Genomic DNA, 27,969 nt, shown 5'->3' on the forward strand with positions numbered 1-27,969 from the left:
ACCCCGAGGGAGGGAGGGAGGGATGCTGGAGGTGTGGCCCCGGGCAGCTCCTCTCCCGAGTGTGGGAACTATTGCCACTCTCACCTCACTACTCTCCCACACTTCCCTCTTCCTCCTCCTATTCGTATGCACTGCGCTTTTTTCTCTCCTACTACTGCTTCTTCTCCTTATGTCTCTTTTCTTCTTCCTTTTCTTCCTCTTTAACTCCTTCTCCTCCTGCAAATTTGTGTTAGTGTTATATTGTTTTCCTCCTACTCTTTCTTCTTCTTATGCCTCTTCTCTTACTTCTTCTTCTTCTCTTACTCCTTCCTTTTCTCTTTCACTCCCTCCATCTTCCTTTCTTCCCTTTGTTCCTCCGAAAGAGAAGGTAAAGCTGCAGCAAAAGGCTTATTATTAACATTCCAAATACCTCATAAAGCTTATCCCACATGCTGAACATAATCACCTCATAAATACGACAGGTGAGAGAGGTGCAGGTGAGGGGGTACAGGTGAGGGCGGTACAGGTGAGGGGGTACAGGTGAGGGCGGTACAGGTGAGAGAGCTGCAGGTGAGGGAGCAGCCTGAGTGAGACGGTGCAGGTCCGGATGTGGGTACAGGTGAGGCAGTGCAGGTCCAGGACGAGTGAGGTACAGGTGAGGTGGTGAGGGACGGGTACAGGTAAGAGCTGCAGGTGAGGGCGGTACAGGTGAGGACGGTACGGGTCGGGATGGTACAGGTGAGGGCGGTACATTAACACACTAACAGCTGCACGTCACGACAACAAAAGAGATCAGTCAGTCGTGTGTGTACTTGTTAAACACTTCAGTCTTGACTCACACACACGCTGACGTATCATCCCAGTGTTCATGTCTGCCGCTGTAACTCTTTGTATTGTCTGTCACTGTCTTATATTTCTGGTCTGCTGCTGTAACTTATATCTCGTCTGCTGTCTCTCTGTCTGCTGCTAACTTATATCCGTCTGCTGCTGTAACTTATATCTCGTCTGCTGCTGTACTTATATCTCGTTACTTATATCTCGTCTGCTGCTGTAACTTATATCTCGTCTGCTGCTGTAACTATATATCTCGTCGCTCTGCTGCTGTAACTTATATCTCGTCTGCTGCTGTATATCTCGTCTGCTGCTTATATCTCGTCTGTCTGCTCGTCTGTAACTCTTATATATTTCGTCTCTGCCGTAACTCTTGTATTGTAACTTCTACCTGCTCTGTAACTTCTATTAACAACAGACTCCGTCTGCTATTTGCCAACTTGTACTTCTATTTCGCCTGCTGTTGTAACTTCTATTTCGCCTGCTGTAACTTCCTTCGCCATGCCTCTGTAACTTCTATTTCTCCTATAACTACTGTACTTCTATAACGCTGTCTGTAACTATAACACTTGCCAGCTACGTAAATTTCGCCCGTGTAACCCTACTAGCTAGCGCTGTAATCCCTAACTTCGTCGCAACTGTAAACGTAACTCGCCTGCGTAACTCTATTTCTGCTGCTGTAACTCTATTTCGCCTTAACAACGTGTACTCTATTTCAATGACCTTGCTTCTGTCAACTGACTACTTATTTAAGCCTTAACCTTATTAACTTATTAAGCCCAAGCCAAGTAACCAACAATGACTTCTCGCTAATTAACTGTAATACTTAAGCAACTTTCAACAACTGACTCAAGCCGTAAACCCAACAACAACTATATCGCACCAATGCCTGTAAAGCCTCTAATTTCTATAACAATGACTACTGTTTTAACTAATAACTGACTTCGCCCAACTGTAACCTATATTTCGCCTGCTGCTGTAACTTCTACTTCGCCTGCCGCTGTAACTTCTATTTCGCCTGCTGCCGTAACTTCTATTTCGCCTGCTGCTGTAACTTATATTTCGCCTGCTGCTGTAACTTATACTTCGCCTGCTGCTGTAACTTATACTTCGCCTGCTGCTGTAACTTATACTTCGCCTGCTGCTGTAACTTATACTTCGCCTGCTGCTGTAACTTCTATTTCGCCTGCTGCCGTAACTTCTATTTCGCCTGCTGCTGTAACTTATATTTCGTCTGCTGCTGTAACTTCTATTTCGCCTGCTGCTGTAACTTCTATTTCGTATACTACCGTAATTTATTTTGTTTTGTCTACCACTATAACTTGTATTCAGTCTATTTTTATTCTACCTGCTACTGCTGTAATTGTATTTGTGTAGTCGAGCCTCCAACGTTACAGATACACGAGGTACAGAATATAATAGATGTTATATTACACACCACCGTTGTCTTCATGTTGACTAAAATAACGGATAAATGGGTACTTTATTTTGTTCTTTTCTCTGCCCTCGTACATTCTTGTGTAGTTCCTGATAGTCAGTCGTCTAACTACCACTATTAATGCCGGCGTTAATCACCGTTCCAAATTAGTACCAACTATTTTTCTTCTATAATATACGTATTAATTATTTTTCAGAGATAAAAAATTTTATTCACACCTATACAAAGTGGCTCAACCCTCCTTTACTCTGTTACGCCGTCTCTTAATTTACTTTAATAACCAGGTTCTAGGCGTAACCAAACAAAAAAAGTGAAGTAAATTAAAAGAATAAAAATAAATAAAGTAAACCCTTAAGAATTTAATTAAATTAAATATTAACACAATAAAGAGCCTCGTAGGCTGTCAACAAATTGATCCACTATCGAAACCCTTAAGACAAGTGATACTAAACATCGAAACATCAAAAGAATAAAAATAAAGCATTTGATTACGTAAACACTTCATAAACATTTAAAATGACTAACACTGAAATTAATTATCGTAAAACAACACTGAATTACTTAAATGTAACTAAGCAAACACTGATGGACACATAAAAAACATAAATAGGTACTCACATAGATATACCACATTGGTGGTGACAGGAACAATCACACCAATAAAATGAAGTATAAGTAACAGGTGACGAGTGGCACTCAAAAGAACGTGAACTGAATGAAAAGGAAGACTGGACTAAACACCGTCAGTTGGTGGTCCACTATATATAGGGCCAATTCCTGACCAAAACCCGCCGGTGGGTCGTTTAACGATGCAGATGGTCGTTAGAGAGAAAGAATGCTTGTTACAATACTAAATGAAGAAATAAGATGGGCTTGAATAAATAATAACAGTTAAAACCTTAACAGCACAGGGTAAGGTGACTAGATTATATAATAGTAAATATAACACATCATTACAGGAATAATATGGAACAACATGGAAGCATGTTAAATAAAAAAAACTGAAAAATACGACACGGTCGTAACAACTCTTACTGCCTCATTCTCACAGTCATCTGGTGAGTGGCACTGTTATCTGATGAGTGGCACTGTTATCTGGTGAGTGGCACTGTTATCTGATGAGTGGCACTGTTATCTGGTGAGTGGCACTGTTATCTGGTAACTCGTACTATAATCTGGTGAGTGGAACTGTCATCTGGTGTGACACTGTTACTGGTGAGTGGAACTGTCATCTGGTGAGTGGCACTGTTACTGGTGAGTGGAACTGTCATCTGGTGGGTGGCACTGTTACTGGTGAGTGGAACTGTCATCTGGTGTGTCACTGTTACTGGTGAGTGGAACTGTCATCTGGTGAGTGGCACTGTTACTGGTGAGTGGAACTGTCATCTGGTGAGTGGCACTGTTACTGGTGAGTGGAACTGTCATCTGGTGGGTGGCACTGTTACTGGTGAGTGGAACTGTCATCTGGTGTGTCACTGTTACTGGTGAGTGGAACTGTCATCTGGTGAGTGGCACTGTTACTGGTGAGTGGAACTGTCATCTGGTGGGTGGCACTGTTACTGGTGAGTGGAACTGTCATCTGGTGGGTGGCACTGTCATCTGGTGAGTGGAACTGTCATCTGGTGAGTGGCACTGTTACTGGTGAGTGGAACTGTCATCTGGTGGGTGGCACTGTCATCTGGTGAGTGGAACTGTCATCTGGTGAGTGGCACTGTTACTGGTGAGTGGAACTGTCATCTGTGGGTGGCACTGTCATCTGGTGGTGGAACTGTCATCTGGTGTAGTGGCATAATTACTGGTGAGTGGAACTGTCATCTGGTGGGTGGCACTGTCATCTGGTGAGTGGAACTGTCATCTGGTGAGTGGCACTGTTACTGGTGAGTGGAACTGTCATCTGGTGGGTGGCACTGTCATCTGGTGAGTGGAACTGTCATCTGGTGAGTGGCACTGTTACTGGTGAGTGGCACTGTCATCTGGTGGGTGGCACTGTCATCTGGTAACTGGCTCTGTCACCTCACAAAACTCTTGCCGCCACACGCTAGGTGGAGTAATACGGTTGGTGCAGCGCGGCGTAAGATACAGTATCTGGCGGCCGTGTTGCTTGTAGCTCCTGAGACGTATGATATGTTCACTTATATTAACTTATATTAATGAACTAATTGAAGCACTTGGGTCACCTTGAAATATAAGATTAATTGAACATTTGCACCAATACCGCTGTTGATAAAATATAATGTTTATATCATTGACTATAACTTATAAGGCTAATGTTGCTACTACAAGATATATATACTGTACTGTATGTTATTTAATACAATAATAACTACTGTATTTTCACTTGTCTTGGATCTTGTCTTGGTACAACAATAAATTTCTCGTAGATTTTACAGTAATTTACTGGCGCCCAGAGGCCAGAAATTTACTGAAAAAATTAGTTATTTCAATACTTAATGCAGTTTATCTGGCCGTAAGATACTGTAATCTGTACCGTGCCTTACTGTATTTCTTACGGTAAATAGATAGCATACTGTATTTCAACTCTAAGAATACAGTATACGGGTATAACTTAATACCCGTTTGCAGGAAAATACTGTAAAATCTGTTTACAGTTAAATATTACAGTAAATCGCTGTCAATAATTACGTATGAGCCGCTCTGTACTACACACCTGTCAGTAATAACTTTTTCTCTCATTAATGTAGAAAAATAGAACAATTCACGTATATATATATATATATATATATATATATATATATATATATATATATATATATATATATATATTCGTAACTACAATTTATGATGAGATTGCTTCTATTATTTTGATCACCTGAAGGCGAGCCCCACACCACCCTCAGCTTAATCCACCTGATTATTAAACACCCTGACGCTATCTGGAGGGGAGGGGGGGTTAGGTTAGGTTAGCGATAGAAGGGTTAATCATAAGGTTACGTTAGAATGGGCTTCGTTACGTTAACATCAACGTGGTTAATTATAGGGTTAGGTTAAGTAAGTGGTTAATCTTAAGGTAAAATAAGCTTGGGAGGCTAATCGTCAGGTGATCCTAGTATTTTAACATCTGTTGATGGCCGACACACCAACTGTTAAATTACCAGACCTGGAATGTTAAGCTGTCTGGCCGAGTTTTGTTGGAGACACGAGATAAAACAGCAGACGACAGATGCGAGATGAGTCTTGCTGCTCGTGCTGACACAACTTAGTACTTAAAACACATTAATATAATTCAACATGTCACTTTAATACTGTATATACGGATTTCAACAATTTAAAGATCAACACAGTACAGTAAACAATTCAGTAACATTTAAGTATCGTTAAAGATGTCTAATAACAACATTAATATGACCCAAGTTCAATATCTACAATATCTCAAATGTAGCCAAGTGTATCAAAACGAGTCCCTAGTCGTGGTGGTGGTGAAAACAAACAAATCATGCAGAGTAACCACTGAGTACTTCCTCCCTCCTCTACTCCCCCACCCCTCTTTGGGAACTCGTATCCTAGAGTCAAGAGCTTTGTGCTGCACCTGGAGATGGAATGAAATAGTATTAGTAGTAGTAGTAGGAGGAGGAGAGGGGGGGCGGTCTATGTACAAAAAAACCTTCGACTCGTGCAGCCCAGAAGAACTAGAATTTGGTGGAGACGACACTGACCTCTAGCAACAGGCTTACCAACACTCCCGCCCGATGCTCCTCATTACTCTTGGCATAAGACTTTTATCCACGTTACATATTTGGCTAAGACTCTGTGTTGACCTTGTAACGGGAGAAACATTGGCACCACTGACCTTAAGGGCCTCATTCTGTGGCACTGCAGATGATTATATGTTGTTGTTTTCGAAGCTTGTGTATGTGTGTGTGTGTATGTGTGTGTGTGTATTAGCCCCTCTTATCACACACACACACATACACACACACACACGAAAGAATACATGCAAACATACAGTCAAATAAAAAATAACACCCCACAATCACCATGTCAACACGGCGGTAATTTCACAGAGAGGAAAGTTATATACTAATTAATTACACGAAGAAAAAAAACATATCCACAACAGTTAAAAAAATAATAATTACTTTTATATACAGAAGGTTAAGTCAGTATATACAAGTTCACCATCCGCACACAGAGAGAGATGCACCACTACTACAGATTTGACCATTACCCGAAATACTTTACAGAAACAAAAACAAAGTGACATCATCTACCCCCTCCCCCACAAAGGCTGACCTCCCACGTCATAGTAGAGTAGTTTTGTCATACAGATTTTACTCTTGTGGGTCATTGACGTTCATATATGGGCTAATGTGACCTACACACTTAAAACACACACACACACACACACACACACGCATGAAAGCAACAATCATAACTATACATACATACATACATACAAGCAATAAACAGTCATAAATATGCACATAACTTTATACACACACACACACACACACACACACACACACACACACACACACACACACACAAGTGGCAGACAAACACAAGGTAAAGAGTGGTGACAAAAGATATGTATTATTTCCTTGTTATTTGTGTACATAAGACAGTTCTGTTATACTCAATATTGACCTGTGGGGGGGGGGTTAAGTCATTGTACTCAAGGGGTTAAATCATTCAACTCAAGAGGTTAAACCATTGTACTCAAAGGATTAAATCATCATACTCAAGGGATTAAATCATCGTATTAAAGGGATTAAATCATCATACTCAAGGGATTAAATCAGCGTTACTCAAAGATTGAATAAATCTCAAAGGGTTCAATCATCGTACTCGAGGGATTAAATTTTCGTACTCAATGGATTAAATAATCGTACTCAAAGGATTAAATCATCGTATTAAAGGGATTAAATAATCTTACCCAAGGGATTAAATCATCGTACTCAAAGGATTAAATCATCTTACTCAAAGGATTAAATCGTCGTACTCAATGGATTAAATCACCGTACTCGAAGGATTAAATCATCGTACTCAGAGGATTAAATCACCGTACTCGAAGGATTAAATCATCGTACTCAGAGGATTAAATCACCGTACTCAAAGGATTAAATCACCGTACTCAAAGGTTTAAATCGTCGTATTAAAGGGATTAAATAATCTTACTCAAGGGATTAAATCACCGTACTCAATGGATTAAATCACCGTACTCAAAGGATTAAATCACCGCACTCAATGGATTAAATCACCGTACTCAAAGGATTAAATCACCGTACTCAAAGGATTAAATCACCGCACTCAATGGATTAAATCACCGTACTCAATGGATTAAATCACCGCACTCAATGGATTAAATCACCGCACTCAATGGATTAAATCGTCGTATTAAAGGATTAAATAATCTTACTCAAGGATTAAATCACCGTACTCAAAGGTTAAATCGCCGTACTCAAAGATTAAATCACCGCACTCAATGGATTAAATCACCGTACTCAAGGATTAAATCACCGTACTCAAAGGTTTAAATCGTACGTATTAAAGGGATTAAATAATCTTACTCAAGGGATTAAATCACCGTACTCAATGGATTAAATCACCGTACTCAAAGGATTAAATCACCGCACTCAATGGATTAAATCACCGTACTCAAAGGATTAAATCACCGTACTCAAAGGATTAAATCACCGCACTCAATGGATTAAATCACCGTACTCAATGGATTAAATCACCGCACTCAATGGATTAAATCATCGTATCCAAGCCCCCTTCAATCAACCAGCCTCTATGATCAACGCTCAAAATAACTCGGCAATCATCTTTAACCAGCACACAGAAACCAAGGAACCAATCAGAGAGAACCAAGCTAAAACAGGTAATTTACTTACTGGTATGCAATAACACACACACACACACACACACACCAAGAAGGAAAGCTATTAGTGACAGGCACGACCCCAGGTAGGTGGTGAATGAACCCTGAAGTGTCCACACCCACTTTTCTGGTAAGGTGGGGGAGGAGGAGGAAGGGGTAGGGCGTGGGACCTTATTTGGGGACGCGTGGGATACTGCTTCTACCTACTGTTCCTTATGCTTCCTGTTGTATGCTGAGGACCAAGAGAATAAAGAAAGAAAAAGAACAAATGCAAATAAATATAAATTACATCTCCTTCTTCACCATTAAATCGACATATTAACTCCGCTATCCAAAAAAATACTTGACAGTTTTTTTTTTTCATTTTAAGTCATCAGTTCATTCATTATTCAGTCATTCAAAATCATATGTTTATTCACAAACGCCATTACCGGTATTGTAATTTTTGTAATATGGTATATCAATCTGGTGTTGGGCTGTGTGTATTTTAAAATCAAAAGGTGTCGCCTCAAAAAATTATCAGGAAGAAACAGAAAACGGGTTATGGGAGTGTACCTTGTGGGGGGAGGTGGAGGAAACAGACGGGGCAGGAGTAATTTAGTCCCGTGAGTCAGCACCTTGCGACCTGGCACGCCATTCACACTTATCAGCCAAGACCAGAATACACCCCCATACACACCTGTGACCCTGGACCTGTATCACCCACCACACACCTATGACCCGGGACTTGTGACACCATTACACACCTGTGACCTGGGGTAGCAGGCTAGTTTATACCCGGGTATATTCTGGCCTAGGCTGTTGTATACCCCTCCAGGCCAGACAGAATACGGTCCCCTATGGTAAATTAACGTTGTTGACTTAAGACGGTACTGTTGACTTAAGTATCAGTACAAATAAAAAATGTAAATATTATTTTACGAACCACAACAATTCCTTCCTTTGCTGTAAAAACAGTCAAATTCGCTTCGGTACTTTTCGTTCGATTTATGATACAAGTTCCCCTATAATCTAGAGGTACTTATGACCCAGGGCCTAGATCAGAAGCTCCGAATCTGTTATTATGTTATTTCCTATTAGGTGGGGGCGACATTAGCCATGGAGTATATTTTGGCCCTGTCCACTTTATGCCCGGGTATAAAGTGGTCAGGGGGTATAATTTGGCCTGTTGCACTGGGACTTGTGACACCCCTTACACACCTGTGACCTGTGGCTCACCAGATACCAACAAGTCAGGGTGGCATGAGACATTCCAGAAACCTGTAACTCAACCGTGGATGAACCTGTAGTGATATGTGGACCCCCCGTGCATCTCCCACCACACACAACCCCCTGTATTGAGAACATTGTTTGTATACCTGAACTATCTATGTAGTGTACACTGTATACCTGCACTGACTATGTACACATGTTGAATTATTATTGGAAACATGTATAGCGATTTTACAATAATAATTATCTGTATTTTCTGTCTCTTTCTTTTTTCCCTTTTCTCTCTCTATCATTCCTTCTCTCTTCCTCTCCTCTGTTTGTTTATATGTCTGCCTCTCTCTCTCTCTCTCTCTCTCTCTCTCTCTCTCTCTCTCTCTCTGTGTTGTATTCTCGTCGCTTCTGGGAGGTGAAGTACCGGTGGGCACTTCAAGGAGCACAGTTGAGTAGCAGCATTATTAACTCCAGGATAGTGATGACGGTGGGAGTGTTCATAATGATGGTATTGGCGGTGGTGATGGTAATGGCGGTGGTGATGGCGGTTGTGGGATGGTAGTTGTTTGCGGTGATGGCGGTGGTGATAGTAGTTGTTAGTGGTGGTGATGGTAGCGGTGGTGATGGCAATAACGGTGGTGATGGTAGTAGTTGTTGTTAGTGGCGGTAGTTGTGGTGGTGGTGGTGGATGATAACCTGATCCTTGCCGCGTACCATCACCGTACAAGATAACGGTAGTTCCCACCTCCCTCACTGACTGACCCATCCCATCCCTTACAAAAAAAAAAAAACCAGTACTGTGTCACCCATGCCTTAGCAACAACCACCACCACACCTTACCTTACCATCTACTTCCCTACGTTTAACATCAACAAGTACCACCGTTAACAAGAACCACTGTACATCTTATCTTAGAAACTCGACCTTTTCTTCCTCCCGCCTTCCTCCTCCTTCTCTTCATTCTCCTTTTCCTTTCCTCCTCATCCTTCTTCCTCCTCCTCCTCCTCCTTCCGTCCAATCTTGACCTCCCCCTCATCAGTCTGTTGCCTCACATTTACAATAGGGTCTAATGTGTGGTGGAGGACGGGTGTTGGCTCTGGTGATATTGTTGTGGTTTTTGTCAAATAAATGTTGTTATTGTAGTTGTAATGCTTAGAGTGTCAGTCACCCCCCCCCCCTCTCTCTCTCTTATACACTGTTAGCAAGTACTGGGCATATACGGGTTCTTGAATGCACTACACCCCACAACATCATTACAATAGAACTTAAAATACAATACTCGTACCCTGACGTCCAGTTCAAAAGATCACGTAGTACTGGGTGACTATGCCTCAGTCTCCCCTGCAGAAGAAAACGTGCCCAGGAGATCGTGGTATATGAATAATGCGGTGGAGTAGCGAGGTGAAGAGTAGATAATAGATGGAAGGACAGCAGGTAATAGGGGAAAGGACAGCAGGTAATAGGGGAAAGGACAGCAGGTAATAGGGGAAAGGACAGCAGGTAATGGGGGGAAGGACAGCAGGTAATAGGGGGAAGGAGAACAAGATCTACAAAAATAAAACCTTTCAATTTATGTTTTAAGGATGAATTGTTACAAGTGTCAAGTGCTGTAGAAGAAGTTATAATAATCATATCTTGAGGGTAACACTTAACCTGCGACTCACTCACCTGTATCTAATTCACCGACAAGGTAAAAGGTGGCGACGTCGTAGTATAAGATTGATTAACTCCACTTAACATAACTGGATGTGTATTATTAGGCCCCCAGCGTATTTCACCTGTAGATTAACGCCTTCTAATACTAACCAAACCTAACCTAACCAAACTTAACTTAACCTATTATAACGCTGACAGCATTCGAGACTTTACAGCATTAAGAGGGTTCACCTAGCAGGGAAGGAGGAGGGTACACCTAGCAGGGGAGGAAGAGGGTTCACCTAGCAGGGGAGGAAGAGGGTTCACCTAGCAGGGGAGGAAGAGGGTTCACCTAGCAGGGGAGGAAGAGGGTTCACCTAGCAGGGGAGGAAGAGGGTTCACCTAGCAGGGGAGGAGGATGGTTCACCTGGCAGGAGAGGAAGAGGTTCACCCTAGCAGGGGAGAGGAAGAGGGTTCACCTAGCAGGAGGGAGGAGGGTTCACCTAGCAGGGGAAGAGGATGGTTAACCTAGCAGGGGGAGGAGGATGGCTGGGTTCACCTAGCAGGAGAGGGAGGAGGTTCACCTAGCAGGGGAAGAGGATTTTTAACCTAGCAGGGGAGGGAGGATGGTTCACCTAGCAGGGGAGGATGGTTCACCCTAGCAGGGGAAGATGGTTCACCTAGCAGGGGAGGAGGATGGTTCACCTAGCAGGAGAGGAGAGGTTCACCCTAGCAGGGGAAGAGGATAGTTAACCTAGCGGGGAGGAGGATGGTTCACCCTAGCAGGAGAGGAGGATGGTTCACCTAGCAGGAGAGGAGGATGGATTTCACCCTAGCAGGAGGGAGGATGGTTCACCCTGGCAGGGGAGAGGAGGATGGTTCACCTAACAGGAGAGGGAGGATGGTTCACCTAGCAGGAGAGGAGGATGGTTCACCTAACAGGAGAGGAGGATGGTTCACCCTAGCAGGAGAGGGAGGATGGTTCACCTAGCAGGAGAGGAGGAGGGTTCACCTAGCAGGGGAAGAGGATGGTTAACCCTAGCAGGGGAGGAGGATGGTTCACCTAGCAGGAGAGGAGGAGGGTTCACCTAGCAGGGGAAGAGGATGGTTAACCTAGCAGGGGAGGAGGATGGTTCACCTAGCAGGAGAGGAGGAGGGTTCACCTAGCAGGGGAAGAGGATGGTTAACCTAGCAGGGGAGGAGGATGGTTCACCTAGCACGAGAGGAGGATGGTTCACCTAACAGGGTGGCAGGTAAAGGTTCACAACCAACTCCTGACACCCAAAAAACTGGTGGGCGGAGGAACTTAACCTAGAGTCCAGTGTGACCCCTGGCTTCCTCCTCCTCCTCCTCCTCCTGCTTTAGCACATCAAACACCTCCTCCCTATCCACCCCTCTTACTCAACGCCCCCCCCCCCTTTCATCCACGCCTTTCTGCCCGGGAGAGGGAGAGCGGCAAGGAGAGGGACCGAGAAGGAATGTAGCCCATCTTGGTAAAAGAGGAATACAGAGAGAGAGAGGGTGAGAGGATAATAATAATAATAATAATAATAATAATAATAATAATAATAATAATAATAATAATAATAATAATAATAATAATAATAATAATAATAATAATAATAATAATAATAATAATAATAATAATAATAATAAACAGTTTAGTGAAAGAAAATGGCAGCCAAAAGGCTGAACATATACAATTACATGATTGGGGAATGGATCACTTGATTGACAAATAATATACAAGTAACATAAGTGATACAAATATGATATATAATAATTAGATGGGGAGAAGGTCATACTACAGGGCATTTCAACAGAGTAACAGTGCAAAAGAAAGATTAGCTGGAAGTGAACACTCTGATTGGTTACGAGTTGTTGATAATATTTACAATGGTTGGGACTGGGCTGTTCTTATAGCGATCAGTACGTGCTCGTATGGGCTGGATACGGACGAGGGATTTCGAGTGGAATCAGGAGCCGGTGCCAAGGATGGTGCAGAAGTTTCGCGCCAAATTTGCAGATGAGGTCGTGGTAATGGTCAGAGAGAGCCGAGAATCAATGTGTTGAGCGCTTCTTGGTATGTGGAGAAGGAGGGGGAGAGAATAATCTTGCACGCTCTCTTCTGCACTTTTTTCTAGGTGTTTCCGTTGTGTGGCATTTAGGGGGTTAGGCCAGGCAGGGGAGGCATAGGTGAGCATGTGTGTGTGTTTGAAACTACTCACGTTCCAGACAAATTATCAAACATCATTAATACCGATTAATTAAAAGTCATGTGACTATGATATGATAACTTCCGCCCCATCTTCGGGTGCCGCTCAGAGTACCGCAAGACTCCCAGATATCCTCAGAGTGGCACCATGTTTTTTTTTTACTCTCCCACCTGTATCATTTGTACCCGTCAGCGTGAAGCTCTCTATAACCTGTTGGAGGAGGTAATAATTTACTTTTTTTTATAATAGCAGGAAAGCAAACGTCCAAATTACAGACAGACAGACAGAAAGACAGAGACAAAGTGTCTGTTATGTAAAAGATCAGAATATCATAATTTTTACGACAAAATTGACACGTTAACGTTACTCGCACTACACCACTACACACACTACACCACTACACACACTATACCACTACTCACACTACACCACTACACACACTACACCACTACACACACTATACCACTACTCGCACTACACCACTACACACACTATACCACTACTCACACTACACCACTACACGCACTATACCACTACTCGCACTACACCACTACACACACTATACCACTACTCACACTACACCACTACACGCACTATACCACTACTCATACTACACCACTACACACACTATACCACTACTCACACTACACCACTACACACACTAACCACCACTACTCGCACTACACCACTACACACACTATACCACTACTCGCACTACACCACTACACACACTATACCACTACTCGCACTACACCACTACACACATATACCACTACTCGCACTACACCACTACACACACTATGCACTACTCGCACTTTCACACCACTACACACTATACCACTACTCGCACTACACCCACTACACACTATACACTACTCGCACTACACCACTACACACACTATACCACTACTCATGTACTACACCACTACACACACTATACTACTCGCACTACACCACTACACACACCTATACCACTACTCACACTACACCCTACACACTATACCCTCTCGCACTACACCTACACACACTATACCACTACTCACATTACACCACTACACACTATACACTACTCGCACTACCACTACACACACTATACCACTACTCACTACACCACTACACACACCTCACTACCACTACTCGCACACACACCACTACACACACACACTATGCACTACTCACTATACCACTACACACACTATACCACTACTCGCACTACACCACTACACACACTATACCACTACTCATACTACACACTACTACACACACTAGTGACTATACCGCTACTCGCCTACACCACTACACACACTATACCACTACTCACACTACACCACTACACACACTATACCGCTACTCACACTACACCATGACACACACTATACCACTACTCACACTACACACACTAGTGACTATACCGCTACTCATACTACACCACTACACACACTATACCGCTACTCATACTACACCACTACACACACTACACCACTACACACACTACACCACTACACACACTATACTCTCACACTACACCACTACACACTATACCGCTACTCACTACCACGACACACACTATACCACTACTCATACTACACCACGACACACACTATACCACTACTCACACTACACCACTACACACACTACCATACTCACCACTACACACAACTATTGCACACACCACTACCACACCACTAACCACACACACACTATGCCACTACTCACACTACACCACTACACACACTATGCCGCTACTCGCACTACACCACTACACACACTATACCACTACTCACACTACACCACTACACACACTACACCACTACACACACTATACCACTACTCACACTACACCACTACACACACTATACCACTACTCACACTACACCACTACACACACTATACCACTACTCACACTACACCACTACACACATTTCAGACATCTATTGTACCTTTGTTATTATTTCGTCCCGAGCTACGGCGACACGCGGAAGGTGGTACAGCTGAGCTTGTCTTGGGAAAAGTCAGTTCTTTGGCCGAGAAAGGAGACATGAGAACGAAAAGCAGCGGAAATTTGTCCAGTGTGATACTCCCTTTAGTCTCTTTAATTTCTTATTTTATGTCTGACGGTACAGTGTTTGTAGTTGTGGACAGCCTCCTTATATCACATTACATTAATGTCGGAGTTTGTCAAGGTTTATTACGAGTGCCAACTCTGTTCTTAGTACAGTATTTAATTTAAAAAAATGCTTCATGATATTTTGATCGTCCAAATGCTCGTCCAGTCGTCCTTCGAAGGTCGTTTAAACCGTTCCGAACATCTTACCTGAGCAGGTAACCATGTCTACAATCATTCTTACCTTCGGGGACGACAGGAAAAGTATTAGGTAGATCAAGTTACCATGCGCGATTACAGAGCTCAGACTAGATGGCCTCTAACTCGCTCGTTGTCTGGTGTGACTCAAGAGACAACTACATGTAGTGTTACGGAGGCTCAAACATTAACTCTACGGGCACGTTCTCGTTGAAGCCTGAAGCGGACAAATTCTGACTCAAATTGAAATCTGCGTCTTTCTGAAGTACCATTGTAGTTGAGTATAATTATTGTCATCATACACTTAGGTGAAGCCATGACAAGACACCTTGATGCCGTGGTCACGTCACCAGTGCGTGAACAAACTTAATATGTAGGAAGTTTTAAGAATTCCGGCATGGGTCACCTTGATCTTGGATGAGTGTCGTTTTCTACGTGGCCGGGGTGGCCAAGTGTTACAAGGGGGACTCACGGCCCCTCTATCTTAACCCCCCTCACACACACACACAACCCACCCCACTCACTGGCGTACGTAGCGCCCCGTGTGTTTAAAATTTCCCCTGCACCTTCCATATCCCATTCCATACTGCTACACCCTCTTGTTATAAGCGACTATGTCCTTCACCCCATATCCACACGCTTCACATCACGCCCATACCTCCTCCTATTACCGTATAACCTTCACCTCTATGCCCCATGAATCCGTTGTTCCCATCCTTAAGTAATCTACCTCCACGTTGTATTCTCTCTCTCTCTCTCTCTCTCTCTCTTTCACCAACCAAGAATACACGCTTAAAGATCTTATATAGTTGTTGAAGCTCAGTAATACTATGTAGCCTCAACACCTCCTCCAGTGATATACAGAGACCAGTGTGGTAGTGCGAGCGTTATGGTACGTACAGTATATTTCACAAACTGGCATGTTGCTTATTCTCAGTAAAGACAGGTTGTTATGTGCAGTTAAACACGAGCTTTAATGTTAGAGTATGACTTAACCCAATGAGGAGGATGGTTTAACATGAAAATAGTTTTAACCAACTGAAGACGAAAGTTTAATAGGATGATGATTTTAACCTTTTGAGGATGGTGGATTAATTATTTGAGGATGATGGTTTAAATCTTTATGGGCGATGGCTTAAACACGACGACGATTTAATCCCTTGAAGTTGGTAGAAAAAACATGTCGTCCTCCAAGGTTTAATAGGTTTATTCTAAGCTTATCCACGTCTCAGAAAGGAGAGATGTGTTGGTGAGTTGTGATCGCAAGTGTCTTTGGAGATTTAAGAACAAAATTCTGTCTATAAACTCCCTCAAGAGAAAACTTGCCACGACACAAATTCCCGGCACCAGAGTCACACAAGCTTGACAAAACAACATTCACCAATACAAGCTTTGTTAAATTCCTAGCTTCTTAGTAGAGCTTAGGTTAGGTTAAGTTAGGTTGAAATAGGTTGTCAGATCCATTTGTATCATCATTTGGTTTGAGTCAGTATAAGTTAGATTTAGCCAGCTTATGTTATAACGAATGTAACTGAAGTCAAAGTGGCCAAACACAATCCTCAGTACCCCCCCCCCCTCCCAGCTGGTTAGTAGAGGGGTTAACCCGCCAACAAGAACAGCTAACAGAACAGCTGTTACGCCGTCAACAGTAAACACAGCTCGCCCACCTGCTCTGCCACCCGGACTTGACGAGCATAATTTACCATGATGATCATTTTTGCTCACTTGAACACCTCATTCCGGATATTTTTTTCTGTCCTGGTTTGTTCCCACTAATTATTACTCACTTCCTGGAGGAGAGAGAGAGAGAGCGAAAGGATTGTTCCTGAATCAGTGTGAATTTGTATGACGATTTTTACTGAATAATCTATCTATCTATTTATCTCTATCTTTTTATCTATCTTACTTTATTACATCGTTATGTTCTCATAACCTGTTGTCTAGTGTACTGCAGAAAGTAGTGCTGTGTGCCCCAAGTCCTCAGGTGGTTGAAATACCTTGACCATTATTACAACAACCCGTCACAAAATGCCTAGAAGATGGAAAAGTGTCAAGTTTCTTATTGGACAATAATGATAATTGACTTCCTGTGTGTTTAGCTGTGAGGAGAGAGAGAGAGAGAGAGAGAGAGAGAGAGAGAGAGAGAGAGAGAGAGAGAGAGAGAGAGAGAGAGAGAGGTTGGCTAGGAGAGGCAGCATCACGACGGGGTGTCCAGGCTGCCCTGGGCGAATTACGGGTCTACAACGCATCTTCCTCCTCCACTGACCGTGCCTCCCCTCCCCCTCCTTTCTTCCCTCCCTCTCTCCCATCTCCCTCTAACCCCGGCCTTTCTTCCCTCCCTCCCTCCCTCCCTCCTCTCTCTTTCTCCACGCATTCCTGGCATCCTCACCCCGACACATACCTACAGTACGTGCACCTACACATCTACACAAGTCTCTCTCTCTCTCTCTCTCTCTCTCTCTCTCTCTCTCTCTCTCTCTCTCTCCCCTTGTATTTCTTCTGGGCTATTGGAAAATTACCAACACATGAATATTAATAAACAACTGATAATAATAATAATAATAATAATAATAATAATAATAATAATAATAATAATAATAATAATAATAATAATAATAATAATAATAATAATAATAATAACAACAATAAGAAGAAGAAGAACAACAACAAGAGGAAGAAGAAGAACAACAAGAAGAACAAGAACAAGAAGAACAAGAACAAGAAAACAAATGTTACGATAACGACACAGGTGTTCTCATCCACAAGTCAAAATAGTTTTAGTTCACTATAATACGTCCTCTCCTGTTCACATTCAGACGACAGCAGAGTGAAAGGGTTATACCAGGAGCTAAAAGGTGACCCTAACACCTGAACACTGTATAGAACGTGTATGTGTGTGTGTGTGTGTGTGTGTGTTTCGGGTTCACGAATCTGAGTCTCGGGGTTAGTGGTTCAGGGAGAGAGGAGAATGGACTTTAGTAGCTGACTGTAAATACTGAACCAGCGGAAACCTATATGATAATTAACCGAGAAAATATCTAATTATGTATCTATATAGTATATAGTTATCTGTCCGCGTACCTTAATGTTCCAACACCAAAGTCATGAAACTCTGCGGGAATACTGCCACCTGTTTCGTTTGTCATCAGTTATGTTCCAGGTGAGCAAAAGATGTGACAGGGAGGAAACAAGGGTGTGGTAGGGGAACACCGCCACACAACACCTACCCTGCAGGAGTTAATGAATGGAGTAATAGTCTATGTTTGCTGTGTGTTCCGGTCAGTCTGAGACACCGTGGGTGGAATTTTTAAGTGAAGCAAAATATATGTTCTTTGATTCATAAACTTTTACATGTGCTGCGAGTATATATATATATATATATATATATATATATATATATATATATATATATATATATATATATATATATATATATATATATATATATATATATATATTCTGTTACCATGGAAGGTTATACTTTAAATTATAAAACATTTAAAAAAAAATACCGTTTACCGTCTGAATCAGGTTTCGCTGCATATTTGTATTTTGAATTTAGAGCTAAAAATAAATACTCTTAGTGACAAAGATGAAAACCTGATTGTCTTAGGCCTTAGTGTTTACCTGACGTATTTCTGTCCCCGCAGGTGTGTTGTTCCAGTGTGGCGAGGAGATCCTCGTCCAACGGGGAGAGAAGAAAGTCCTTCGCTTCTGGAGTCCTCAAGATCAGTTTCTCAACGTCGACGTTGTCTCAAAACACCCAGAGGGAGGAGGAGGAGGAGGAAAAGAAGGAGAAGTAGGTGATCAGGGTACAACAGGTGTTGGTCCGTCCCCTACCAATACCTCCGCACAAAAACCTGACGAGGTCATCGATAATAATATACAGACCAAATTGGAGGTAGGCGCCCAGAGTGATGTACCTGGTGAACAGGGCGAACTGTACTACGGGTTTGGAAGCAGATTAACGACTAAACCCCTTGGCAATGCCCCAGATGCAGGAGGACTTCAGGTTACACAAGGTAGCACCAACCTCGACGAGGAAACGTATGGCATTTCATCCCAGCAACAGGAAAGTGAGAGTGAAAAGAAACATCAAAATGAAGGCGTTGGTGTCCATACTGTGTTCCTTGAGGACTCTATAATATATGACTATAAAACACAGGATGATTACGATGATCACAACACACAGCAGCTTGACATTTACACCAATATCCAGCAGGTTCAGGATCCCGTTTTGAGTCCCGTTCAATATGAGACGGAGGCGACTCAAAACATGACTGAAAATCCGTATTTGGGTCCGAATGACTATGAGGACGGCATGACTGAGAATCCCTATTTGATAACCACTGATAATGAGGATGAAGAAGCCACCACCACGCTGGGACCTCGACGTAAACAAGAAGGACCCGGTCATTCCTCTGGAGATCCTCCCCTACTCGACGACACTTCAAGCAACAATCACCTGACAACTACTGAGTATGAGAACCAAGAAGCAGTGAGTTTTACAACACTACGGCCGAGGCAAGATCAACGACCTCTAGCCTCAGGGGAGCCCACGACGACCCCAGGAAAAGATGGAGTCGTGGAACAAAACACAGCAAGGGTTCCCACGGCCGGAGGATCACCCGGGGAGCAGCATTCACCCGACGGAGAAAAGTTCACTGAAGATTCTGAATCAACCACGACCACATCTGCCGACGTCACGGCCCAGGACGCTACAGATGCACCGTCACAACAGAAGCAACAAACTGCTGACAACACTACAATTAAACACAAGATGGGGAACCCGTCTGAGGAAGTTGTAACACCGCAGACTGACGACGACACAACGGTGTTGACAACAACAGATAAACAGTCGACAGCTACAACCACTCAGCAGGGTGCAGCGGTTACAGACCCAACACCTGGTGACAATCAATCACTCGCCAGGGACGATCTAGTATACGCGCAGGATGAGGGAACAGATTCTACTGGAGCGTCTGTTGTGGTCGGGGAGTCAGGACCCACAACCACCACGCCACAGACCCACAGAGATGCTGACACAGAAATGGCACACACAACCACAGACATACCACAGACAGACTTGGGTCAATACGCAGAGGCAGTAGAAGCAGAAACAGACAGAACACAGATAGACGCGGATCAATACACAGAAGCAGCAGAGGTAGCATCCCTCACAGACCACAACACCACAGCAGCCGGTGACGAAGATTATGTTCTAGTCACGACAGAAAGTGGACGTGTCGTGACGGAAAGCCCACAGCCAGGAACAGCACAGCCAGACACGACAAAGGTGACCGCCTCGCTGACCCACAGGACGCCAGGGTTTGCCCAACACTCGGCTTCGGATAAATCAGCGACGGAGAGGCCGGAGGAGAGTACTGACCAGGAGTTTCTCGCTCTCACAGACCTTCCGACCACTGCCAGCCCTATCCACACGAGGAAAGAACAGCACACAACGACGAAGCCTGAAGATGAGGAGGAACCAAAAGAGACAGGATCGCACACTACAGAAAGCGGTGCAGAAACCACAGAAATCCCTGCAGACACCATAGCAACTACCACAGCACCCAGCAGTAGTGCCAACGACGTGGCTGTTGGTGTAGCCCTGGACACAGCAACACTCGACCAGGAGAACATCTGGGATAAGTATGAACTGGATATCTACGACTTCTTGATTGATAGCTTCGACTTAAGCAGCTACCTCCAACAGGTGGCAGCCAGGGACGACCTGGAGATTGTTACTGAGGACGACCACAAGACCATGACCACACCTCCTGTAGACGGAACCAGTGACCACAAGACCACGACCACACCTTATGTAGACGGAACCAGCGACCACAAAACCACGACCACACCTGTAGACAAAACCAGCGACCACAAGACCACGACCACACCTGTAGACGGAACCAGCGACCACAAAACCACGACCACACCTGTAGACGAAACCAACGACCACAAGACCACGACCACACCTCCTGTAGACGGAACCAGCGACAGCAGTGTCTCTGAAACTATACCTACCACAAACTACACTGGAGACCCCGGTGAGGTTCTCTCTGGTGATATAGTAAACCCTGGTGATGTTTACACGACACACAGCCCACACCAGAGTGAGACGGATGCGTCAGGTAACAGGGAAGCAACAACAGAGCAAAGTATTAATGATATATACACTATGGGACCAGAGCCACCAAAGACTACAGAAGTGTCGGTCTCAGGGTTCTTCATCGATGTAAGCCAAGGTGAGGACAGCACGATTGAACCAACTAGAGGCGTGAGTGTTGGCGGGATAGGTGATCCTAGCATCGGGGGATCAGGTCAGGTCAGCGACAACAACAGTGCCTCCTCTGCCACCACCACAACCACCACCACAACCACCACGTCAAACGAAGCAGTTGATTCCGGAGATATTTTTGACAGGATCATAGACCGTTTAACTGTAGCTCTCGAGAAAATTCCTGAAAATTATCCAACCTCCATGGAAGAAAACTTGGCCCTTGATATCAGCAGTCTATTTGAGATTAAGAATAACACAAGTGATGTGACACAAAGTAACACAACTTCATGGTCACACCTCCCTGATGTACCTCGCCAAGGTAATAACACGAGCAACGACCAGGATGAGACAACCACCGAGGTGTATGTGTCTGACCTCACACTAGGGCTTAACACCTTTACCATGGGCGGCTATATAGATCTGAGTATGGGAGAAAAGCTTGAAGACACAGCTAACACGACCCAGGGTCCAAGTGAGGCCTTGGCGGAGGCTTCGGCACAGACATCAACGGAGACTCAAACAGGAAGTCCATACTATGAAGACTCGATAATAACAGACGATGAAGATTTTAAAGGTTATGATTATTACGAGGACTTGGTTGACTCGCTCACTGCTAAAGACAGACCGTACGAGAATAACAACAATACTACGGTGGCAGAGGAGACAGGTGGGGTCGCTACACATCCTACACATCAACTTAACACAGCCGTCACCTTTTTATACCCCGGGCTGGAAATGACTTCAGAAGCTTACGTGACAACCGAGACCCCAGAGGCAATACACGTGACAGCATTGACCCCAGAGACAATACACGTGACAACAGAGACCCCAGAGACAATACACGTGACAACAGAGACCCCAGAGACAATACACGTGACAACATTGACCCCAGAGATGGAACACGTGACAACAGAGACCCCAGAGACAATACACGTGACAGCATTGACCCCAGAGACAATACACGTGACAACAGAGACCCCAGAGACGGAACACGTAACAACATTGACCCCAGAGATGGAACACGTGACAACATTGACCCCAGAGACAATACACGTGACAACATTGACCCCAGAGACGGAACACGTGACAACATTGACCCCAGAGATGGAACACGTAACAAAATTGACCCGGGAGACAGAACACGTGACAACATTGACCCGAGAGATAGAACACTTGACAACATTGACCCCAGAGACAGAACACGTGACAACATTGACCCCAGAGACGGAACACGTGACAACATTGACCCCAGAGATGGAACACGTAACAAAATTGACCCGGGAGACAGAACACGTGACAACATTGACCCGAGAGAAAGAACACTTGACAACATTGACCCCAGAGACAGAACACGTGACAACATTGACCCCAGAGACGGAACACGTCACGCCACACACACAAACAGGAATAAAAAATGATGAAATTTCCTCCCAGCCCGTCTCCGTAATTAGAGATAATAATAAGCCTAATGAAGGTGACATTATGGCCACCACGGACGCTACCACCACGGACGCTGCCCCCACGGACGCTGCCACTACGGATGCGGCCACCACGGACGCTGCCACCACGGACGCTACCACCACGGACGTTGCCACCACGGATGCGGCCACCATGGACACTACTATAACGAACACTGCTTTCACGAACACTGCCATCAAGGAAGCTGCCGTCATGTATGCTGCCACCATGGACTTTACCACCACGAACGCTGCTACCACTAATGCTGCCACCACGGACGCTGCCACCACGGACGCTGCCACCACGGACGCTGCCACCACGGACGCTGCCATCACGAACGCTGCCACCACGGACGCTGCCACCACGGACGCTGCCACTACGGACGCTACCACTACGGACGTTGCCACCACGGATGCGGCCACCATGGACACTACTATAACGAACACTGCTTTCACGAACACTGCCATCAAGGAAGCTGCCGTCATGTATGCTGCCACCATGGACTTTACCACCACGAACGCTGCTACCACTAATGCTGCCATCACGAACGCTGCCATCACGGGCGCTGCCACTACGGGCGCTGCCACTACAGACGCTGCCATCACGAACGCTGCCATCACGGACGCTGCCATCACGAACGCTGCCATCACGGACGCTGCCATCATCACGAACGCTGCCACTACGGACGCTGCCACTTCAGACGCTGCCACTTCAGACGCTGCCATCAGGTACGCTGCCATCAAGGACAATACAATCACGGACGCTGCCACTACCGACGCTGTCACTACCGACGCTGCCACTACCGACGCTGTCACTACCGACGCTGCCACTACCGACGCTGTCACTACCGACGCTGCCACTACCGACGCTGTCATCACGAACGCTGCCATCACGGACGCTGCCATCACGAACGCTGTCATCACGATATCTACCACTACGGACGCTGCCACTACGGAAGCCGCCACTACGAACGTTGTCACTATGGACACTACCACAATGGACATCAACTCTCTCAGTGAGGGACAGGATGACGAGGCAACAAGTATTCCTCAACCAGCAGCTGAAGACGCAATAACCGGTAACTCACCCGCTGACAGTGACTCTACTACAGCCTTTTCCATTCCTCTGGTGATCCTTAGAAACCAGGAGATGCTCAACAATCTGCTAAACACCCAGGGCGTCAACAGTAACAGCAAGATCATCATCAAGGAACAAGGTAGTAAGGTGGCAATCAGCTCCCCAGCACACCACCTGGACCACACAAGTACCCTGGACGATCATACTACAGAGGCCCAGGACCTAGTTTATGCACTTACGACAACACCTCTGTCAGTAGATACAACAACTGTGTCACCATCAGCTCCGGATACACACACGGTGGGGTCATCGCCGAGCGTCAAGACGGAAGGAGATGATGTCGTGATCCACACTAACACGTCAATTCCTCATGATGCTGGTGAGGTAGACGAGAAGGAAGAAACAGATAGTGTGATCCAGTCCTATACGGATAATAGCACAGGGACTAAGCAAACAGTCGATAAAACTCAGGACACAAGAGAGGGCGCGGGGACAGGTGAACAAGCCACACACGACCCCACCAACAGCAGCCTCAGTGGATCATCATCTGAATCCCTGTTGAACTCTCCGAGTCACGGAACAACTGAGGCGGCCAACTCTCACGAGGGCCAAGACGCGGCTCCAACACCAACACCCACCAACAACCACACACCAACTCCTCTGGCCGGCGACGACGACACCACCGACGGTTATTACACGCCGGATACCACGTCCTCAACTCTGAGCGGGGTTGACATCAGAGGAACGACTGTAAGTATAGAGGAACACATTAAAGAGGTTACCACACCTTCTCCTGAAGTTGACAGGACCACAGAGGAGCCTGAATTAGCCACTATCCTCATCCCATTCTCCTTCGTCCAGTACCTCGGTCAGATGTCCAAAGAGAAAAACACTACGAAGCAGAGTTCTACGTCAAGTGGCAACGACCGACCTATTATTGCTGGGGAAGGAAATCCAGTGTTTGGTGGTGATGGAGGTCCACTGAATACTGGTGAAGGCAGACCCACAAACCCTGAAGACACGTCAGTGTATGGTGGTGAAGACACACCAGTGTATGGTGGTGAAGACACACCAGTGTATGGTGGTGAAGACACACCAGTGTATGGTGGTGAAGACACGTCAGTGTATGGTGGTGAAGACACGTCAGTGTATGGTGGTGAAGACACACCAGTGTATGGTGGTGAAGACACGTCAGTGTATGGTGGTGAAGACACACCAGTGTATGGTGGTGAAGACACAGTGTATGGTGGTGAAGACACACCAGTGTATGGTGGTGAAGACACGTCAGTGTATGGTGGTGAAGACACGTCAGTGTATGGTGGTGAAGACACACCAGTGTATGGTGGTGAAGACACACCAGTGTATGGTGGTGAAGACACACCAGTGTATGGTGGTGAAGACACACCAGTGTATGGTGGTGAAGACACACCAGTGTATGGTGGTGAAGACACACCAGTGTATGGTGGTGAAGACACACCAGTGTATGGTGGTGAAGACACGTCAGTGTATGGTGGTGAAGACACACCAGTGTATGGTGGTGAAGACACGTCAGTGTATGGTGGTGAAGACACGTCAGTGTATGGTGGTGAAGACACACCAGTGTATGGTGGTGAAGACACGTCAGTGTATGGTGGTGAAGACACAGTGTATGGTGGTGAAGACACACCAGTGTATGGTGGTGAAGACACGTCAGTGTATGGTGGTGAAGACACGTCAGTGTATGGTGGTGAAGACACACCAGTGTATGGTGGTGAAGACACACCAGTGTATGGTGGTGAAGACACGTGTGTGTGTATGGTGGTGAAGACACGTCAGTGTATGGTGACACACCAGTGTATGGTGGCACGTGTAAAGACACACCATGTGTATGGTGAGTGTAAACACACCAGTGTATGGTGGTGAACACATAGTGGTGATGGTGGGTGAAGACACACCAGTGTATGGTGGTGAAGACACACCAGTGTATGGTGGTGAAGACACACCAGTGTATGGTGGTGAAGACACGTATGTGTATGGTGTGAAGACACACCAGTGTATGGGTGAAGACACACCAGTGTATGGTGGTGAAGACACTGTATGGTGGTGAAGACACACCAGTGTATGGTGGTGAAGACACACCAGTGTATGGTGGTGAAGACACACCAGTGTATGGTGAAGGAAGACCTGGGTATGGTGAGGATAGACCTGTGTATGGTGGGTCGGGAGGTGGAGGCCTCAGTCGTAAGGACGACACGGGGATCACCGAGTATGGTGGAGATTCTCCCTTCTTCATCAAGCTGCCGGGAAGCCCTAACGCTGTACCGGTCTTCCTGCAGTATGAACCAATACAGATAAAGTACGTCCCATCAGACCACGCGGAGGACGACAAACCTGGTACCAAGACCTCAGAGGACGACAGTACCGATACTGAAGGTCTCCGGGAGCAAGCCGATGAAAGTGGGAGCAACAAACCTCCCCAGATGACGATGAGCACACCTGAGGATGTGTCCTACGTGACAAACACCCCAGACACAGAGGTGCCCACGCTGGTGTCAGACTCTGAACACATCATGGCAAAGGAAGAACCCCAACAGACAACAGGTACCAACTCCTTCATGAGCGGAGTCTACCGCATACTGGACGACGTCGTCAGTGCCGTCAACAACCAAGTGGCGGGGCAGGAGGCGGCGAAGAAGCAACCGGATGACATTTTCACACCCCACAGACCTATAATAAAGACTCCGGACCCGTTCTTCTTAATGGAAGCGCCTCAGCTTGGTACGCATGATAACCCCTCTTCAGAAGCACCGCGACACCCGTCCAGTGATGATCAGCAGAATGACGGCGATTATACTGTAGACCTTTCTAGCAAACTGAGTTTCGAGGGCGGTAAACCTCAGCCACAGGCAGGCACGGTCGAGGATGTTCCGCTGGGAATGAAGCAGGAGATTCTGTACCCTGGTGACTACTACAGCCACGACGTGTACGCAGGAGCAGACATCGGGTCTCTACTCAACCCCGTGTTTGAGCTGAGCACTAAGACCACTACACTCTCACACGAGGAGCGCATGAACCCCCAATACACCCCCTTTCCTATCACCGCCAACCCCCCACGACGCACCTCTGCCTCCACGCCCACAACCCCTCGTCCCACGTCCTCATACACACCTGTTACAGATGTTGTGAGCGACACATCATCCACAAACACCACCGACACGCCCATGTTCAGAACACCTTCGACAACTACCACCCAAAAAATTTTGCCCAGTATCGAATACTCGCCAATACCTGCCACCAACTTCGATGATTCATACGACTCTTCCTTCATTCCTCAACATTTGTTCAATAAGGAAAACCAGGTCCTGACACCCTACCCGAACACTCCGAGCGGATACCCGCTGGTGTTCCATGGGCCACCGCACAAAGCGAATGAAGGGGCCACCCAGGAGGACGACACCCGAAAAGTCTCTGCCGTGCCCTTTATGATCTCTGATGTAGCAGTAGTGAGGAAGGCGTCATCAACACCACCAGGCACAGCGGGAGTCACCACCACGCCTCCCACCACCACCCAGAATGCTCCTCCCCCTTCAGAACACTTCATGGCGCACCAACAGGTAAGAAGATCTTCAATTTGTTTTTAATACCTTTATGACAATACATTTCACCATCTTATTAAAAAAATAAAATCTTTCCGAAAGAAGGAGTAACAGTAAATAATGGCCCAAG

General features: G+C 45.4%; 1 protein-coding gene across 1 annotated transcript in view; it reads left to right on the forward strand.

The window, feature by feature from the left end:
• Positions 1-27,969, forward strand: part of LOC121854408 (serine-rich adhesin for platelets-like) — a 65,883-nt gene that overhangs the window by 21,890 nt on the left and 16,024 nt on the right. Inside the window, exons 2-3 of the mRNA XM_042349079.1 lie at positions 19,097-25,976; positions 26,288-27,857. Coding sequence (XP_042205013.1) covers positions 19,097-25,976; positions 26,288-27,857 — 8,450 coding nt within the window. The remainder of the gene's footprint in view (positions 1-19,096; positions 25,977-26,287; positions 27,858-27,969) is intronic.

This window comes from Homarus americanus, unplaced genomic scaffold (assembly GCF_018991925.1).
Source record: "Homarus americanus isolate GMGI-L3 unplaced genomic scaffold, GMGI_Hamer_2.0 scaffold54443, whole genome shotgun sequence".
Lineage (NCBI taxonomy): Eukaryota > Metazoa > Arthropoda > Malacostraca > Decapoda > Nephropidae > Homarus > Homarus americanus.